We start from the raw sequence: 21441 nt of genomic DNA on the forward strand, positions 1-21441 counted from the left end.
GGGTTGAGCTTGCTTTACTTTGCTATAATTCTTTCAGAATACTAAGATATATGGCATTATATCAAATAAAAATAGCCAGTTTTAAAAATATCACCCATGTACTATATGAACCAGAAAGGTGCTTAACTAATTTTCTTTTCCTATTGTGGTGATAATAGTTAGTATAGAATTCAACATGAAATTTCCAAAGGTAAGATAATTCAAAATTTATTTTCATATTAAAACATCTATTTTCTTTCAAATAATATTTATTTGCTATAATTAATTCAAGCACTATTTTTTTCATTTTCCATTTATGTACACCCTAAATATTGGTAAAATAATAATGATGCCATCTCTGGGCAAATGTAAATTTCTGAGGCTGATGGTGAACTTGATCCTTGATCTCTTTAGGCCTAGACTAAAATCCCAACCACTGTACTACACTAATTCTCCAACTTTTTATTTTTAGAGGTGATAGAAAAGTAAACATTTATATCAAATAGAATAAGATATATATCTGGATCAAGTTAAGGACCTCTTTATGTCAGAAAGCTATTTGTTCATTTGATAGATTTAATGGAAATCCATAGATGCATTTGTTATTGCTGTTAAATTGTTATATAAGATGCTTTGTAAAATAGATTACAATATATATATTAATATATAATTTGAATCCCATCACCCCGAATGCCATCACTCTGCTCAACAACTAATTTCCACAATACTGTCAAACTATTTACTAAGACTGTATTACTATTATTCTTTTCACCCTTCCTATTATCTATCTCCTCCCACTTATGACTATAACCATGTTGCTTATATTTTTACTATTTTGTTGTTGTTTGTTTTTGGTTTTTTTTGTTGTTGTTTCCTAGTGTGATTGTTTGATTTTTAGTAACCTATGACTATCACTAAGTATTGTATCATGATTCTTGATTAATGTATTTTTTTCTTTTCTTTTCCTTTTCCTTTTATGTACACTGAGAACATATGCACCAAAGATAAATCCTTGTGTGTCCAATCACACTTGGCCAATAAAGAATTCTATTATAAAAAAAAGAATTATGAATTATATGCAGAAGATTATAAGCATTTAAGTAGATCGGCTATCTCACCTTTTTATTTTAATATTTTGGTCTTTACTTCATAATTGATGTATTAATGTTATATGCTGCATAGGGTATATTTTATATGGAGAAGTTGAATCAAAGTGTAATGAATCAAACAGAACTAAATACAGTGTTTTTATTTAGGTATTATGTACCCAGCAAATACTTAGATGGTAAAGGATACGTGGACTTTTTTAGCATATGTGAAGGAGGATTCAGAATTCAGCATTTGAAAAATTATCAAGCATTATATCCCATTTTTCATTTAAATATAAATATTTCTTCTTTCACATTTGCCTTTTTAAATAAAACTCACTGATGAATTCTTTGTTGACTGAATGGAGCCGTGTAGCAGTCATTTTCTTCCAAATCTGGCAGCCTTTCCTTGTCCAAGCTCATTGGCTTTCTAGGTACCCATCCTCGAAACCTGCTTAATTGCTTCTCAATTCTGCAGGAGATGAAAGGGAAGGCAAACTTAACTATACCAATACATTTAAGTGGAAATAAGCACTTTCTATGCATAAACATTTTATGGATGCAAGGGATATTAACTGTCAATCTAGCTTGTTTCACAATAGGTAGCATGGTGAATTCTTCAGATATATCTCTTAGAATCACATTTTTGCTTTGACAAAGATTTTGAGAAGGAAAAGCAAAGGAATGAAGCATTTAGATTTCTCTTCCTTTTACGTGTCTCAGTTCAAAAAGATGGTAAGATCTTTAAAAATTGTAGCAAATAAGAAAAGATGCTACGGCAATAATCTCAGGATGCTTTATCCACTAATTTTTAGCACAAATTTTCAATATGGACCATTTATTAGCAACTTTATTTTCAAAAGATTTAACTTTTTGATTAAAAATGTAATCTTATCTGAAAAACATCACAAAATAAAATAAACACTTCCTAGAATCATTATCTGGCAGCAGAACTTTAGGGAAATGATTTTGCTGCCATTTTCTTCCCACTCATGTATCACAAAGAGAACTTTTTGAAAAGCACTGCTATCTTAGTTTGTTTCAAAAGTACTTGTTTTGGTCCAGCTAGGTGATTATGAAAAGCTAATCAGGATAATGTCTGGTAAGTATTTGGATAAGGAATTGAGAATAATAGGCTAGTCTAGGAAGGAAAATGTGAAAGAAAACAATCCCAAATCAATTCCAAGAAAACTTCCTGAATGTATCAATATAGACACCAAGTGCTGAGTTTTATGTATCAACTGTTAGAAGATATCATGCACACTGGTGTTTCATTCCCAATCTGAGTTTGTTTTTTTAATAAAAGCAAAACAGTTACCAGGAGAGTAATAAATTGTATTGTTCCATCAAGATTGCGACTGTACAAATAGGATACACAAGCAACATGAACTACATGGCTTGGGATTGGGTTACCTGAAGGACCATCTTTTTCCAAGAGTCTCTACCTATTCAATTTGGTCCCGAAGATCCCACCAGAGTGTTGACTGAGAGGGTTCAGAAGACGGGCCTCTTTTTTTTTGGTAGATCCTGCTCAGTCAAATATCCTCCCTTTGGAGTTTAGAATGGCCCCAGCCCTGTTGGCCTCCCCCAAGGCCTTAAAAACTTGGCTGTGTAACCAGGGTCTGAATTTGTAAAGGGCCCCATTTCTTGGCTTTACTATTAATTTATTAATTATCTCAGTTATATATATTTAGTTTTGGATTGTTTTTATTGGTTTTAAATGTTTTATTGTTTTAGAACTAAAGCCATCCAGAGTCACTAGGTTGAGAAGGATGACTATAGAAAATAAATAAATAGCTAATGTTAAATTTTGTTTTCTTGTTACATTGTACTGAAAAGTAATGGCATTAATATAAGAGGCATATGATCTGGTGAAAGGTGAAAAAAAACACCAAAAAAATCTAGAACATATTTGTGGTTGTCTGAATATCTATTCCTAGCTGAAATGTCCTATCATTATTCTTATTTATCGTTGTTTTATAGGATATTTCATATTATTATTTGGAGAATATTCTGTGAAATATATTTACTTTCATCATAATTTATTTTACAAATAAGTCTGTGTCTTGTTTGGGCTGACTATATATTCAGTGACTCTCTGAGGTAAAATTCTTTAACAAATTGTTTCCTTCAAAATTTTATACTGCTTTATCTACGCTTTCAATCATAAAACTTTGGTTTCTTAGAGAAGGAACAAAATAACAAAATAAAGATGCAAGGAAGATGGAAGTTATTTTGCTAAAAGTGAAAAGCTTCATTTTATCTTAGGAATCAGGTGGAAGAAAAAGTTAATAACTCCTAAACCTCTACCTACAAAGTTGTGAGCAGTGCAAGCAACTGTATTCCCTGTGACAAGCCATTGAAGTGAAAGTTGGATTTTGAAAATGCAGGATACAAAAAGTACAGATAGCCCTCACCTTATGACCATTTACTTAGCAACTGCTCGAAGTTATGATGCCAGTGAAAATTGACTTATCAGTCCTTGCACTTATGATGGAGTCCCTGCAGTCATGTGATTACAATTTTGGTACATGGCAATCAGCATGTATTTATAATAACTACAGTTTCCTGGGATCATGTGGTCACTATTTGTGATTTTTCCAACTGGGTTCCAACAAGCAAAATTAATGAGGGAAGATACATTTGCATAACAACCACATGATTGCTGAACAACCATGTGTTTGCTTAATGTCCATGACAAAAAGTCATAAAATAGGGTCCAGTCATATGATGATTCATTTAAAGACCACATCACTTAGTGATGGAAATTCCTGTCCCAGTTGTGGTTGTGAGTCAAGAAATTCCTTTGTTGACTCTTTTGAACATTAGTATTGGAGAAGACTTGAGAATACCATGCATAGCCAAGAAAACGAATTATGAAACAGATCAATCCATAGTTCTCATTTTAGGCAGAAATGACCAAGATCAAATTATCCTATTTTGAATACATTATGCTGAAGTCTAGTTCCCTGGAGAAGGTTCTAAGGATCTTGAAAGAGGAGGAAGTAAAGAGAAGAAGAGACTAACCAGTTGTAATATGGATAGACCCAGTTACAGTAGTATTGAGTGCACAATTAGAAGATATGAAAGACCATATTGGGGGCAGTTCTTCATGGAGAAAAGTTAACTAAGAGTTAACACTGACTTGTGGCATATAATCAATCAATCAACAAATCATCAAGCAATTAACACCTTACTCTTCCAGGCTTTAATTTCTATTAGAGACCCTGTTTACTCTAAAAAAATAATTTAAATGTTAATTTCATGAATGGTATCATATACTATTTCTCTTCAAAGGAATGCACCCAGAGGAATTTCCATTTGATTGGTGCAGTTACTTTGGATTTGACAACAAAAAACTACTTCAATGCATGCAAGAGCATGAACATAGCCCCTTCTTGCCCACTTCATCAAGAATCCATCCCTTAACTGGGATTTTATAGCACTGGGAAGCCTTCATAGCCTTGTTATGTTAAGTTAATGAAATGTTATATAAATATTATCACCATATTTGTGAAATAAGTGATAATGCCTGGAAGAGCTCAATTAAAAATTATTTTTGTAATTACTGCTTTTATGGAAACATCAACAGTTTAGGATTTTTTTCTGGTGATTTAACTTTTTGATTAAACTGAATTTCCAAAAAAATAAAACAAAACCCACTAACCTGTTCAGGATCTTGTATCGTCGATGCAGGTAATAGATTTTTCTCCTGGAAGAACAGCAAAAATGAAGCCAGTCGAGAAGAAAACCCATCGTCAGTTACAGTATGAACTAGCAAGGAAGGAAAGGAGATTGAAGATAGAATCCTGTAAGAGGTGAAGAAGAAACTAAAAAGAGATTAACAATTAGAACCATCAAAAACATCCTTAACTTCTCCCTTTCACTTTCTCTGTATGTGTGTATACATGCATGTATGTTCATTACTTTCTTTTTTCCAATTAAGTCATGCGCTAGGAAAAAAATTTTGTTTAATGAATCATGAACCTGAAATGAAATAAAATGCTAAGCTTTTATACTGATAATAAAATGCTTTAAATATGACTTTATAAAAGAAAATTGTTATAGTTATACATGCAATACATGATCAGGTGATGTTGGTGCTAGTGATGCAGTTTTGAAAAGATTATATTCATGCACAATAGTATGATACTGAAGCATTTAGTATGTGTTTTCTCTACCATTTTTTATATTTCCTATATCTGTGATACAAATATGAGATTATATAATTTAGAATGGCTTTTGCATTCTCCATTAGGAATGTGATGTAAAAGATTCATGGGACAATGCTACTTATTCAAATTAACATTAGGTGTATTTTTTTTTTGTTCTGAAGAGAAAGTAACACAATTGATGTTATGGGTTTAACTCAATCAAGAGCAAAAAGCAGCATAGTAGGGGCTTATTCACACTGCCATCTTGCCCAGTGACCATATGGCCCGTAACCATACTGAGGGCACAAATAAAGGACATTGCTTTGTACTCTCCCTACCCCTCTTCCCCATCACTTCGCAATGCAATCTCTGGGCGTGTCTTCTTGCTCTTTTCCCTTCTTGCTCCTTGTTGCCTGCTTCTTTCAACTCAAACATTGCTGTCTAGTTTGCTCATTGTGCTTTAATTTATTCTAGACCAATGTTTAATTTTGATTAACTGCCTTGCAGTGACAGGATCATCCTATCAAGTGGGTAAATGTTTATTGCCTTGGATGCATTTTGGAGCTATAGCAGAAAGATGATGAAAAAGTGCACTGGTACATTTAGACATTTATTAAAAACAAAAAATAAAGTCCAGTGGAAAAATCACTCAGGGAAAAAAGTCATTTAAAAAACATTTCTGTTATGAACCAGCAACCATCTATATCTCATCCAAGTTGTGTTTTTTGCATTATTACTAGTAATAGTTCTGAAACTACTGGAGTTAGAAATCTACATTGTGGCAATATAGTTTTTTATTTCAGTGTTGATTATTGTATCTGTACATATGTGTGTGTGTATGTGTATGCATGTGCATGTATATACACAGCCAGTCCTCATTAAACAACCATCTTACTCATGTGACTGTGATCACAAATATGATTGTAATAAATGGTATAACAAAATTCATTTTTCAACAATGTGTGCATTTACAACTAAAATGTGTGTATCTGACAACAATACATGCTGGAGTCTCTCTCCCCCTCTCTGTCACATGTTCACTTAGCAACCAATTTAATTAAGGACATGGTCATTGGAATAAAATGCGGTCACTAAACAAGAACTGGAGTTATATACTTTCAGTTTAGTATTCTATGCATGGAAAATGATTGGCAATTGCTTTTCTGGTACAGTTAGGAGAGCTCAGCAGCATAACAATTGTCCAATGGCAGTCTGCAATCAAGATAAACTGGCATGTCAAAGGATGTCAGTTCGCCAGAATATTCATAAGCTGATCTAGAGTAAAGATGAACAGGCTAGAAACAGTATGCATATGCCCCCAAACAACTGGCATTACAAATTCTTTCTTTACTGTATTGGGATTAAAGTTATCATCTTCTTATACTGTAAGTTTATTGGCAGCTATAGTCCAACACATTTAGGTTGTATAGCTAGACTGAAGAAAGTTGCTTTAGGAACACAGTGAAAGAACTTCTCTGTTCCTGTTGCAGAGGTGACATGGAATCCTGCTCAATTAAGATTTAATTTAAAATAAAAACAGAATTATAAAATTGAAAATGGTCCTACTATATTAACAATAGGGCTTAATCTTAAAAAAAATTACCTCACTGCTTTAAGGGAAGTATTATTAAGAAAATTGAAATGAATTTTTTCATAGGGTTTAAGAATTATTACATGCTTAACTTAGCTAAGAATTTGATTATTAGAAGTAGAAATGTCTTTTCCTTTTGGATGTCAGAATTGCCAATGGAAAGGAAAAGCTGCATAATTCATTTATGAAATTCACTCCAATAATATGAGATGATAGCTACTTCAGCATGACCCGTCAAAACCGCGCTCGACTAAGCCGCGCTCGATTAAACCGCGTCACTGATGTCATCAACAGGGCGACAACAGCCAGCGTGGAGAAAGAAGGGTGCTTTAAATAGCGCTTTGAAAGCAAGCCGATTCAACTTAAGGTAAGGGTTAGGTTTAGGGTTAGGTTTAGGGTTAGGTTTAGGTTTAGGGTTAGGGTTAGGTTAAGGGTTAGAATTAGGTTTAGGGTTAGGTTAAGGGTTAAGTTTAGGGTTAGGTTTAGGGTTAGGTTAAGGGTTAGGTTTAGGGTTAGGTTTAGGGGGGTTAGGTTTAGGTTTAGGGGTTAATTTTAGGTTTAGCATTTACAGCGTGCTTCTGTCTCCACGCTGTTGTCGCCCTGTTGATGACATCCGAAACCCTACGCGGTTTCGTCGAGCGCGGTTTAGTCAAGCGCGGTTTTGTGGTGGAACCCTACCTCAGTAGGTCCTATGCAGGAGAATAATTTGCAGAACAAAACCAACTGGAGGACAAGATTGAGCAGAGAGGTCTCATATTTGTTTGGCCTGTTCAATTTCAACACATTACTTGGCTTTCCTAATCTAGTGTTGTATCATAAAGATCTTATCATTTGGGGAAGTTGGTAGAACTAAGAACTAACTTAGTGTCCCATAGGGACTATATATGCCTGTATTCATGAATATATGCACCATCATTCAGCAACTAAATTACCAAGAGAAAAAGCTGTAGAAAATTGACCACTTTTATATCATTTTCATAAAGTTTCCAAAGCATATTCTGCTGATTTCAGATCATTTCCCTTTTTGTTAAAGAATGTTGGTAACAGAATGCTAGCCATAAAAGTATTTTGGTCAGCATTAAATTTATAGACGTATATACTTTTATTACCTAAACTTTTTTAGAATTAAGTTTACACTTACAATGAAAATTCAGTCAATGCTGAAATCATTAGTTTTAATTCCAACATCGTATGTTTACAGAAGGGAATTAACATTTTAAAAATCATGTCTTTGCAAATAAAACATAGTAAGAATTTAGTTTTCATTTATGTAGAATATCCTTTGTAAAATTTAGATTAATCAAATGTCTTTTAGGACGCGTCTATAGAGGTGACAGATGAACTATGTTATGTTACTATTAACCACTTTATGCTAATGTAACATATGCCTAATGTATCTTCAAATTTCTAACAATATGATATAGGAATCAATTTTAGTCAATTACAATTCTTGTAATATATTTAATTTTAGAAAAAATAGTTAAATATATCAAAATTATAATGATACATTGTTAATTGTGGATTATTATCACATCACCTTTTAACAATTCTTCTTCAATAAAACAATAAATATTTAATTTCTCCCATGTGCATTCTTGAATGTTTAGGTGAACTTTGTTTCTAATATTGCAAGTTACATCATAGCTGAACTCAGCCGCTAAATATGCCACATGGTTCTTCTGACAGACTGGCACTTGGAAGTTTGTTTGCTTTCATTGACTGCAAAAAAGCCCCTTTAAAAAACAGCAGGGCATGATTTGGCCTCTAGTAATGAAGGGGCTAAAGGATAGAATGCCCCGTGAAACTAGCAGCACTGCAGAATATATCATATTAAGTCAAAGTCAAAACTGAATCAAAATTGCAACACCATGTCATGTTACATTCTCCACGATTGTAATTAAACCTACCTGAAAGGCATTCTTACATTCATAAGTTCTGCAAATTTTCCCAAGACTTCCCAAGGGGCATGCAACTTCACAAAGATGATATCACTGTTTGATAAAGATAACTGCAACAGATAAAAGATAACAAGTTAAATTCCTACGTGTAAAAAATGTAAATTTTATTTTAAAACCTCTGCAAACCTTGGGAATTTCTTCTGATGCTTTTTATTTCGTGGGTAATACCATTTTAGCTATTACTAATAGGATAAATTATTCCGAAGCACAAGGAAAAGGTTGTGTTAAATTGGGGTTGAATGAAGAGGCAGGGCTAGCATTTTCAGCTCTTTATTGAGTAGGTATACCAAAGTGAAGTGGCTCTCTGACAGCTCTCTCTTTTATTTTATTTTTTTTAAAAAAAAAAATATTTGACATTTTCCAAACATTAAAATCACAATTACACTTTTACAGCTTTCTGTTATTGATATTTCTTTTAAAGAGACCTGTCAAGGCAACCCAGCCACTGAGATCGCTCTATTTTCCTGCCGTTCAAATGGATAAATGATCTTTGAGTATAGTAATTCCTATTTACTAGATGGACCTGAGTGAAGCCTCTGTCCAAAGGCTTCACTCTCTATTTACATATGTAACAGTCTGAACAGGGAAAGAGTCTGTTTTAGTGCAGAAACCATTTATAAAGTAGGAATATGATGACTCTGGAAAAATTAAACAGGATATTTTGAAAGTATCCATCAAAATAAACTAAATGAAAAAATTAATATATTGTTTAAAAATCACAGAATATTTGAAAAATTACTCTAATATTTTCTTAATATAAATGGTTAAGTAATTAAGAGTGTAGAAGGCCACAAAATATGAATTATCATTTAAGACCCAAGACGAATCTACTTCAAGTGTTTCATTCACAGACACATTAATGAAATGTATGAAAATCCCATTCAGAACTGCCTTTCTGTAAGGTTAGAGATGCAAGTTGTAGAATACAGAAGAGTTTGTGATGATGCTTGTAAATCAGTTTTAGCATAGTAAAACTATTTTTATGCTTTCCAACTTGTGAATTCACAATTCTTTCATAACTTGATCGCAGAACACTATTGAAATTATTACATATTCAATATGCCTGTGTTGGAAGTTTGTATGAAACATCTTTCAAAGGTGCTTCATAAAACATCGAGTCCACTAACTCTTAGGCATACTGGCTTCCTTTGCATTTGCTTCAAGTCTCCTAAATGGAACAAGAAAAACTGATTGAAAGTTTAATTGCTTTTCAACTGATGAGATTTACTGTTGAATTATCTAGTTATCTGTGGTTATAGAAATATTCAAGTTTGTTAAGTGCACAGCCATAAGTCTTACAGAAATTATTTATAAAGCAAAACACAAAACCATAAAGTTGGTGTTCATTGATTCAGTTTAAAGTGCATATTACCTACATGAACAACAAAGGTATTGGTTTTGTGTTCGTGTGCTTTTTATAGTACTGTACATTAAATTCATACAAGCTCTAGTCAGGAAGAGAATCAAGCACTAACTACACTTCTTTCTAATGTATTTTAATTCATACTCTATTTATGAAGACCACAATTAGACAAGTGTGGTCAGCATATTTTAGAGCCTTTAATGGAATACAGATGGGGAATTAGACCCTTTCCAAGAAGGGAACAATCTAAGCCAGGTTGCTGTGTACAGCAAATTGCAGTTTCAAAGCAATCTTTAAAGAAAGACTCTGATTTTTGAAAAATGACAAGCTTTAATATCTGGAAAACAGCCAAAGGGGGACTAACATATTATTTTGGCTAGATGGACTTGAAAGAATATTTCCTATGGGTGCTTAAAAATATATAAAACAATACATGAAGTCTTTGAAATCAGTTGTAAGAAACCCTTCTATGAAAAAAATTTGTTGACCGGAAAATAAACAAGATGATAAGAAGAGAATGGAAGACTGTTTATAGAGAACCAAAAGAGCAAAGGATTACTCTTGAAGGAGGACAGGTCCTTTATTACAATGAACCAACACTATTAGATTATTTAAAAAAAAATTAAGGCTGTTTGGTAACAATGCACTCAAGTTACTTTCAAGATTGTTTAATATTATAGCAGGGAATATAGAAGAACAACATATTTTATTGGATAAACAGAAATTGAGACTGCTTTCAAAAACCTGGATTATAAAAGTGATGTAGAAAAATATGTGGTACAAATGTAGAATCATAGGCCTAGAAAGGACCTCAGAAGTCCTCTAGTCCAAGCTCATAACAGCTTTCGTCTTAAAACTTAAAGTATGACTTGAGAAAATTTACAAAGGCTGATATGCAATATAAAATTCTTTTGATTTGTTTCTGTTGCATATCAGATTTTATGTCATGTTATTATATTCAGTTTCAAAGATGTGGCTTTTCAAACCTCATTTTGGATCAAGTTTTAAGTCAAATCCGGAAGCCACTGAATTAGACTGAGATTAATCAGGTCATTGCCTAAATCACTAGATTGGGGCGTTGGTTCTTACCTGATACGCCCCTTCTCTGGGCAGGTGGAGATAGTGGTCATGCATGGGTTAACTCAGCCAGTAACCAATAGAACTAAGTCTACCAAAGTGATGTCATCGCCTCTGAGGAGTGTCCTCCCGCTTTTCTTGATGGAGATAAGTAGACTGCTGTGCGCTATTCGATTGCTCTCAATCCCACAGTGATTCAATATTTCTCCCAGAACCCCCCCTGCAAACTAGGCCAGGACCAGAAAGGATGGGGATGACCGGTGTCTCCACCTGCCCAGAGAAGGGGCGTATCAGGTAAGAACCAACACCCCATTCTCCAAAGCTGGTGGAGACAGCGGTCATACATGGAATGTATCAAAGCTAGGCCGGACCCCGGGTGGGAAAAGGCTGGCCTAGGAGCTGGAAGAAGGAAGAACCCCTTGGGGGACCTGACGCCCGAATGCCACATCCACCGATGCGTATCTATCCACTTTATAATGGCGGATAAAGGGGCAGGAGTAGTCCAGGTAACCACCTTGCAGATCTCCTCCACCGAGGCCTGCCGAGTCCACGCCGCTGATGTAGCCGCATTGCGCGTGGAATGTGCCGTGATGTTGGATGGAGGAGTAAGGTGATGTGCCAGGTAGGCCCTTGAAATAGCAGAGTGGATCTAGTGTCCGACCATTGATGGAGAAGCCTTTAGTCCTTTATTTGTGGGATGGAAAGACACGAAGAGAGCTTTGGTGCGCCTGGAGGTGGCCATTGTAGCAATATAGATCTTAAGAGCATGCCGCACGTCTAATCTGTGCCACTTGTGCTCAAGTCTGTGAGAAGGATTAGGACAAATTTGGAAGAGTGAGGTCTAGAGATCGATGAAACGTCGACTTTATCTTTGAAACAAAAGTGGAATCAAGGCAAAGGACAACACTGTCCAGGTGAAATACACACAGATCAGATCTGATGGAAAGGGCCACCAATTCCAGGACCTGTCATGCCGACGTGATTGCCACCAGAAAGGCTGTCTTCAGAGTAAGGTGATGCAATGAGGCTGACCTGAGAGGCTCAGAAGGCGGTTGAGTGAGAAAGCCAAGTACTTTGGCGAGATCCCACGAGGGGAACGGTGCATAACAGGAGGGCAGTGATTAGACACGCCCTTAAGGAAATGGCAGACCGGAGGGTGCAAGGAGAGAGGTTCATCCCGGTGAAGAGAGAGAACCGAAGAGAGGGCCAACACCTGCCACCGAAGTGTGTTAGGCAAGAGCCCTCTATCAAGCGCCTGCTGCAAGAACTCCAACACTTGGGGAACTGAGGCCTCCAAGGGAGTAACATCTCGAGAAAGGCACCAAGTGATGAAAGTCTGCCACGTAGATTCGTAGATTCTGTTAGTGGCTGGGTGTCGGGAAGCCTGAATAGTTTGAATTACAGTCTCAGAAAGGTTAGCCACCCTCAACACCGCCCACTCATCCTCCATATGATTAGGCGGAGCCAGGGCAGGTCGGGATGGTGGATGAATCCCTGATGAAGAAGGGATGTTATCATTGGAAGATGCCACTCTGGGCCTACTAAGAGACTGACCAGGTCCGCATACCAGGGTGGGCGGCCAATGATGGGCGATTAGGATGACCTCGGTCTCTTCCTCTATCATTTTCCGAATCACCCTCTGTATTAGGGGGAAGGGAGGAAAGGCAAACAGGAGACCGTGAGGCCACCTGCACCTTAAGGCATCTGTCCCTTCCGCGCCTGGTGTCGGGTAACGAGACATGTACCTGGGCAGCTGCTTGTTGGACGCTTTTGCGAAGAGATCTAGAACTGGAGTCCCGAACCTGGACAACAGCTGTTTGAAGATGCAATGGTTCAGACTCCATTCCGCAGGATCGATTGTTGTGCGGCTCAGCCAGTCTGCCCTGGTGTTATCGGTGCCTGAGATGTGTTCGGCATGGAGAGAGAAGGTTGGCTTCTGCCAGATCCCTAGGTGAAAGGCAGACTCCATGAGAGATACTGCCCTCGTCCCCCCCCTTGGCGATTGACGTGTGCCTTGGCTGTTGTATTGTCTGTCAGAATCAGCATACGTGTATTGCAGAGCAAGGATTGGAAGTGCAGATGAATGGCCCTCAACTCTAGCCAATTCATACTGTGGGAGAGGTCAGAATCGGACCAGAGATCCTGAGCTACTTGATTCTCCAGGTGGGTGCCACATCCCGTTAAGCTTGCTTCCGTCGTGATTACAAGACAAGGAGGTTCTCTGAAGAGGGATCTCCGAGATATGGCCGGGGATATCCACCAGTCTAGAGATTGAAGTACCTTTGGAGTCAACCTGACTTTCACTAGGGAACAGCTGCTGTTGGTTTTCTGAAATGGCAGAAGAAACCAGCCGCGGCTGTGAATCTATGCCTGAGGAACGATGGAGAAGCATGAGACCATCTTCGCCAGCAGTTGAGACAGCTGGAGAAGAGGGACCAGCTGTCTCCTCCACACCTCTTTGGCCAAGTCCCTGAGGCTGACCTGGCGTTCCCGAGACAGGAAGACTGTTCTCTGTGAAGAGTCGATTCGGGCTCCTAAGTGCACTAGATGTGAGGTGGGAACCAGATGACTCTTCTCCTGATTGATGGAGAATCTCACCCCCTGAAGCACCTGTAAGGTGTCCTGGAGATCCCAAAGAGCCTGGTTGTGTGACCTGGACAATAAGAGGATATCATCCAGGTAGCACATGATCCAAATGGGTCCGGCTCGCAAGTGGGTTGTTACGACTGCCAGGAGTTTGGTGAAAACCCTCGGGGCTGATGACAGCCCGAAGGGGAGGGCCCAATATTGAAAGTGACAGCCCACATAGTCAAAGCGTAGGAACCATCTGTGTTGACTGTGAATAGGCATGTGGAGGTAAGCCTTGTGTTTGCATACACTCTGTAGGATTGATAGGAGAGAGTGCATTTTGAATCTCTTGTACCTGATGAACAGATTGAGAAATTTGAGACCGAGGATTGCTCTCCAGCCCCCTGAAGACTTTGGCACGATAAAGAGATGAGAGTAAAAACCCGTCCCACCTGGCCCTGAGGCACAGGTTGAATGGCCCATATGTGGAGCAGATGATGGATGGCCTGCTCTACGAGGAGCCTCTTGTGAAGATCCACGGAGATTGGGCACATGACAAAGTGGTTTGGAGGGCAGGAGCGCAAGTCCAAGAGAAGGCCGAATCTGATGGTGGATGTGTCGTTGGTGATGTCGTCCCAACGATCCGCGAAGGACACCAGATGTCCCCCGATTGGGAGATCCTCCAGGCAGTCACTTCTGCCTCTTATAGGAGCGGTTATTGTTGTCCCTGAATGACTTTCTGGACTGGAATCTCTGATTGTTCCTGCCTGATCTGTTGGAGAAGGAGGGGCCCTGTCTGGGAGGAGCCTGGCATTGCGGACAGGAGTTGGAGGAACCCCCGTCCTGACCACGAAAGGCTGTCTACGGTAAAAAGGCTGACTCCGACCCTCCTGTTTCTTGGTGGCCGGTTGTAGGACCTTCTGCTTATCCTTGGACTCTATTAGTGGAGGCTCCAAGGGAGGACCAAAGAGAAGGAGGAAGAATAGGGAGAGGAGGCAAGCCTCCACTTGGCTCGGGCCTCCGCCTGCCACTGCTTTAGCCAAAGGAACCGACGGGTGGTGATAGAGGATGCTATGGCCTTGGACGTGAAATGGGCCGTGTCCAAGGACGCATTTGCGGTGTATTCCAGGGCCACCTTCAATTTGTTAATAGCCCTGCAAGCCCTAGAATCCTGGGCCAGAAGCCTCGCCTGGAGTTGCCTTAATCATAGGAGAGCTGAGAAACTAAAGAAGGAAGCAGAGGTAGTTGCCCTGACGGCCCAGGCCGAGGCCTGGTGCCCCTTGACTAGAGTTTGTTCCATTTTCTTGTCTTCAGGGCGAAGAGCTTCCTCAGGAGCAGCCGAGGCTGCGTTAGGAGAAGAGAGGCTAACAATAGGTAAGTTAATAGAAGGTACCTCTAAAACTTTGGTGAGGTCTGGTCCCACATTATACAGCCGCTTGACCAAGGTATTGGGGAGGGGTCCTGTACCTGGTGATGCCCACTGGTTGTGGACCACATCAATGAAGAGTCTGGGTGATGGAATCACCTCTTTTTCCACCTTAAGTTGGATGAAGAGGGGGTCAGTGGTGTCAATCTTATCTGCTTCCGTTCCCTGAGGTGTCTTGGGTGAAGGGATGCCCGTGATCTTCTTGGCTTTAAAGAGAAGAGATCGAAAGACATGTTTAAAGAGACCGACAAATGTAGGTGGGTGGGGGGGAAGGCCTTCGTCTTCTGAGAGATCTGAATCTCTTGCAGGGCGTTCCTCCTCTCCGAAAACCGACAGTTGACTGGATGTGCCAAGAAGTTCATGCGATGAAGAGGCCGAAAGCTCGCCATCCCTGTGTCTGGAACCAGAAGAAGAAGCAGACCTGCGAGGAGTAGAATGGTTAGAAGACCTGTGTTTAAGTCCTGTTGCTATGCCTCATTTGATGGCCTCAGATATCATATTCGCTATGCCAAGTGAGTACGAACGGCAACGGGAAGGAGGAGAGATGACCTCCTGGTAGAGGGACTCCTCATCAGGCGTGATGCTCCTGCCACTCTCAGATTCATCCCCACTGCAAGCCAGATTGCCTGTGCCCCTGGCTTCTTCAGATTGGATAATGGAAGCAGCAGGGGAGAGATCATCCTCCGAATCAGAAGACAGGTCAGGAGGACTAGGAGGAACAGGCCTCTGGGGCTGAAACAGATGGGATTCTGTGCACTTGGTTTTACTTCTGGCCTTTCTGAGAGGAACCTGAGTGGCATTGCCATCTTCCTGAGAAGGTAGATTGGCTGAATTCCTGTGACTAGACCTGGGAGTCTTGGATGGGGGCTCAGAGATGGGAGCCTCTGGGGCAGGCCTGCGCTTATGGGTCCTGGAGGAAGGGGGCTCAGTGGTGGGAGCAGGGGCCCTGGCAGTTGGAAGCACTTGTGGCTCATGGTCAGGAGAGGAAGCCATGGCTCTGTACTCACGACTTGGTGAAGGTATTCAAAATGGCCACCAGAGCTTCTTCGTGCCAAAACAAAATGGCCACTGAGGCTACAGAGCCTATCGGCCGGGCACCACGAGGTAGCCAAGGCCGCAGGAGAAGCAAGGACGTTGGTGGCCCTGCAGAGCAACTGCAGAGAGAGGGGCAGTTGTGGCGATCCGGTGGTGGAAGGAGCGCTAAATAGCGGCAGAGGCGTGCAGCAGTGGTGCTGTCCCAGAGACGGCGGCGGCGTTTGGTGGTATTTGGTGGAGAGGGAGAGCCAGCAGAGGTGGCAGCGCTGAGTGGAGTCTCCAACGGCCAGTGCTGGGCAGTGCTTCAGTCCAGGATGTCTTTGCAAGCCACTGGTAAGGTCAGGAGGCTGAAGCCTTGAAGACGACCTAGCAAACCCTCATGAGGAGCTCTGGGGCTAAGAAAGAGCCTTGGCTCTGAGGGGAGCTCTCCACGCCAAATTAGTTCTCCACCAAAAAATTAGAAGTCAATTTTGAGAAGAAAATCCAATTAGATCCAATTAAGTTAGTCAATTAGCAATTTTAAATAGAAAAGTTGAGGAGAGAGCAATTAGCACAGCCAGTTCCGATCGAACTGCATCTAAAAAAGTGGGAGGACACTCCTCAGAGGCGATGACATCAGTTTGGTAGACTCAGTTCTATTGGTTACTGGCTGAGTTAACCCATGCATGACCGCTGTCTCCACCAACTTTGGAGAATGTATTTAATCAATTATGTAGGTCAATGGACATTTTAGTAACCCTCTTCAAATCAGCTGTAAATTATAAATTGCAATGAAATACTCTTGCTTCTAGATCCCCTACCTCTTTCTCCATCTGAAGTCCTTCCGCTCGAATATTTCTTTCAAATACTTCTCTTTTCTCAGCTTGCAGGTTAGATTTTCTGTACACCAAGATATAGTCAATGCGACATTCTCCATCTCTGAAGTATAGTCCACTGGATTTATTTTTTTCTGGAATATCCTGTAAGGACAGTCAGTATAGTTGTCAAATAAAAACCCCAACAAAACCACTAGTGGCTTCAACAGTTTTGATAAGAAAAGGATTCAGAACAAAATATCTGAAAACTACTACAGAACATATATTCATAACATAGCATAATAGCATAGCATAACAAAACAACATAACACTGAAACAAGACATATTAATAATTTTCTATCTCATTACGGAGCCAGGGCACCTCCGCCACCATCCCAGCCTGGCTTTTTCTGCGGCTTCCAACCTGAGTCTTTCGGTAGTGGCCACTCTGGGCGCACGCTCTATGGTTGTAGGCAGCTGGCCCACAACCATAGAGCCTGCGCCCAGAGTGACCACTGCCAAAACACGGGTTGGAAGCCGCAGAAAAAGCCAGGCTGGGATGGTGGCGGAGGTGCCCTGGCTCCGTAATGAGAGCTGGGCCATGCATTGTGAGGCTGGGAGGCGGATGAGAGAGAACGGAACAGCCGCTCATGCAAACCCCCCCCCCCACTCCAGCCGTGCACAGTGCCATTTACCAGCATTTGGAAGGCACCAAGCTGCGGGAGCCAGGTGGCGGAGAACAGGTGCTCCCATGGCTTGGCGATACCCCTAGGTCAGTGAGTGGCGCTGAGCCTGGCTGCAAAGGGGGTTTGCCAGGTGGCTGCTCGTTGTCGCTCGAGGTCGCTTCATGGCTGTTGTGTTGCGCTGCTGCGACAGCGCAACACAGCCATTCGCCCATGAGGCTGTGCCTGGCTCTTTGGGAGCACGCTCGCAAGAGAGCAGCTGCCCGGCAACCCCAAAACAATAAACCCTCCCCCCATAATAAAGCCCAAGCAATATTTTGTAGGTAAAAAGAAAATAAGACCCTGCCGTATTTTCGGGGAAACACAGTAATTGTTCCTTCTGCATGGATACATGAGGAGATGGTTAACACAGAGGCAAGTCCCTCTGTAATCCTTTGGAATTCTTTTTCCATGAAGATACAATTTCTCCCTCAATGTTTGTTTCAGAAACAAGTAAATATACCCCCGGATTCCCCTAACAGCATAGCTCATTCTTGTGTGGAAAATAAACATTGCTTTGTCATATGAGTGACAAAAAGTCAAACAAGCATATTAAAATAGTGCACTATTTTAATATGCTTGTTTGACTTTCTGTCACTCATATGACAAAGCAATGTTTATTTTCCACACAAGAATGAGCTATGCTGTTAGGGGAATCCGGGGGTGTAATTTAGCAAAATAATCTTCAAAATAATCTTCAAAATACAAGAATGATGAAAACACTGTGATTTTACAGTACATTGAACACACAGCTCTATCTGGAAAGTAAATTGAGAAGTAGCTCAGAGCCACCTAAAGGAAATCCATAAATAAAATATTTGTATGAAATGTCTTACCTCTTCAATAGATTCCAATCTGCTAGTATTATCTGAAGTACTAGTCAGGTTCCCATGGTGAAGCAAAGAGTCATCATCTTTGGAAGAGTTTGTTATTTCTTCTAATTCATCAAAGATAATATTGACATCCTTGGCTACTAAAAAGCAATGACAAAGAATTAAAACATTAGTGCTTTAAATAATAAAAAGTCAAAAATATTAGAAATCTTTTTAAAACTGGCATGGATGAGCTCAGCACATCTGGTAGGAACAAGATCAGTCTGGCCTCTGCTATAATTATATAATGTAAAATAATAGCAATAGCAATAGCAGTAGACTTATATACCGCTTCATAGGCCTTTCAGGCCTCTCTAAGCGGTTTACAGAGAGTCAGCATATTGCCCCCAACAATCTGGGTCCTCATTTTACCCACCTCGGAAGGATGGAAGGCTGAGTCAACCCTGAGCCAGTGAGATTTGAACCGCTGACCTGCTGATCTAGCAGTAGCCTGCAGTGCTGCACCCAACCACTGCGCCACCTTGGCATAAGTATGTAATGTGTATCTATTATAACAGAATTTATTTATTTAGCGTATGGTATCTACAGAAGTCATGCAATCACTGATATACAAATAGCGATATAAGTTTAAATGAAGCATCAGCAAATCTATATCTATATATCTAGATATGAATGAGCCGAGGTGGCGCAGTGGGTAGAGTGCAGTACTGCAGGCCACTTCAGCTGACTGCTATCTGCAGTTCGGTGGTTCAAATCTCACCGGCTCAAGGTTGACTCAGCGTTCCATCCTTCCGAGGTGGGTAAAATGAGGACCCAGATTGTGGGGGTGATATGCTGACTCTGTAAACCGCTTAGAGAGGGCTGAAAGCCCTATGAAGCGGTATATAAGTCTAACTGCTATTGCTATTGCTATATCTATATCTATATACCATTTATATCACACACACATATAATACAGGTATATACACCTGTACACACTATATATACACCTTTTGAAAAAGTCCTGCATGCTTTCAGTTTTAAGCTGTATTTACATGTTTAATCAACTTTTCACTCATAGAAACCACGCAAAATTAGTACTTTGATGAAAATTTCTGTAGTCGGATTGAGATGCATAATTTTTATTAATATAACCAAAATCTTTTTAAGGTTTTGAGTAAGTTTATGTGCTAAAACAAATACAACTTGAATTTTCAAGAATGTTAGGATCGAAAGTAAGCAATCAGCAGCGAGCTTTGGCTGACCAATCAAAATGCACAGAGGCTATATCTATGAGCCAATCAATGTTGTCATACTCTCTGACTATAAATAAGCATGAAAAGCATAGAGAAATTTAATTTAGCTCTGGCTGCGGGCAAGGATGAAGGCCTTTGCTTTCACCAGTACTGAGCAGCGGCATTGTATCATTATGCTTCATAAAGAGGGTTACTCCTGTACAGAAATAGCCAAGAGAGTGAAATGCCATGACACCACAGTGGTTGGTTGAGAGTGGTTGAAAAATACCAAATAACTGGTTCAATGGATGACAGGCTTCATTCCGGAAGACCAAGAAAGTTGACAAAATGGCAAGATCGGGCTCTGCAATGCATTTCGATGGCTGACAGGAAGTTCACTTCACCTCAGTTTACAAGAATTTGGGGTGAAACATGTGATGTAAAAGTGTGCACAAGCACAGTGCATCACAGATGCATAAGAATGGACAGGGTTGGCATGTTCCATTCCTTAGGCAATGCCTGTGAAGCAGGAAATATGCCTTCTCCATTGTCCTAGTGGCTTTAGGAACAACATTCCCCTGAGATTTGTCTGGTTCTGAGACTGCCTGCTTATCTTTCAGAAGCTATTGAAGTTCTGATTACTTTTTCAAGCACTGGTTCTGGTAAAGGTCTGACTCATTGGATTTCCTCCCCTCAAACATCACACATTTGTTTCCAATTTGGTTTATGTCTTTATGCTTAGAAGATAAGGTGGAAGGTTTGTCACCTATATCGACATTTCAAGTGTCTTACCTCTAGAAGTCTTTTCCAGACATTCATTTTTCATCAAAATTAAATATAAGAAGCAACCTTCAATTCTCATAATTATAACCACTCTAGCTCATTTTTCAAATTACATATATAAACACATTATATAATTAAGACTCACAAAATAACTTACTGTCTTGTATTGCATTAAGAATCTCTGAAAAGTCCACATGTGTCTTCTGAACATCAGGCCTTATTGGTATTTGTGTTTCCAGATCACAACCATGATATTGCTCTGTTCTATCTAAAGAAATTGAAGAGAATTGGGTAGAGTTTGCAACAATTTAGTAGTGACTGCAACAGCAATGAATGGAAAAGATACCATAGCAGCAACTACTATTGTGTATTTATTTTTCTGTATATAACAGTGCAGGGAAATATCAGCCCAACAAACAATCAAATTACAATGTATTTCTTATTCCCAGCAGCATACATGAATCAAAACAACATGTCATGCCACAAATATCATGATTATCAATTTGTGTCATAATATATTTTGTTGGAATCTCTTTGAAGTAATTACATACATGTTATTATTTGCCCTTCTTACCTCTCCATAGAGGTTCTCACCGGCTACTTAGAAAAAGACAAAATATTTGACTAATTGCATTTGCAAATTAAATTGCGGTTTCAAAGCACATCCCTTTAGCCAGGGAATATTGTTTAGCTTTTGTTTGCCAAAAGTATACAAAATGTAGCATTACAATATACAGTACAGAAATTATTTTGAACCAGTAAAAATTGTACTACTTAACAAAATTTTGCAAAACATAAGAGAGGCTAAATTATCCATTTTCCAAAATTTATTATTGATAAATCATCTTTTCACATG

The 21441-nt window shown here is 39.6% G+C and overlaps 1 protein-coding gene across 1 annotated transcript in view; it reads right to left on the reverse strand.

Annotated features, from left to right (window-relative positions):
- The window catches only part of ANO4 (anoctamin 4), a 95331-nt gene that overhangs the window by 42048 nt on the left and 31842 nt on the right, over positions 1 to 21441 (reverse strand). The window contains exons 3-8 of the mRNA XM_087723303.1: positions 20743 to 20853; positions 18592 to 18728; positions 17040 to 17198; positions 8720 to 8820; positions 4735 to 4779; positions 1408 to 1539 (exon numbers count right to left, since the gene is read on the reverse strand). Coding sequence (XP_087579429.1) covers positions 1408 to 1539; positions 4735 to 4779; positions 8720 to 8820; positions 17040 to 17198; positions 18592 to 18728; positions 20743 to 20853 — 685 coding nt within the window. The remainder of the gene's footprint in view (positions 1 to 1407; positions 1540 to 4734; positions 4780 to 8719; positions 8821 to 17039; positions 17199 to 18591; positions 18729 to 20742; positions 20854 to 21441) is intronic.

The sequence above is a fragment of the Thamnophis sirtalis genome, unplaced genomic scaffold, assembly GCF_051295495.1.
Source record: "Thamnophis sirtalis isolate CommonGarterSnake01/CBP01778 unplaced genomic scaffold, rThaSir2_p1.2 scaffold_9, whole genome shotgun sequence".
NCBI classification, from domain to species: domain Eukaryota; kingdom Metazoa; phylum Chordata; class Lepidosauria; order Squamata; family Natricidae; genus Thamnophis; species Thamnophis sirtalis.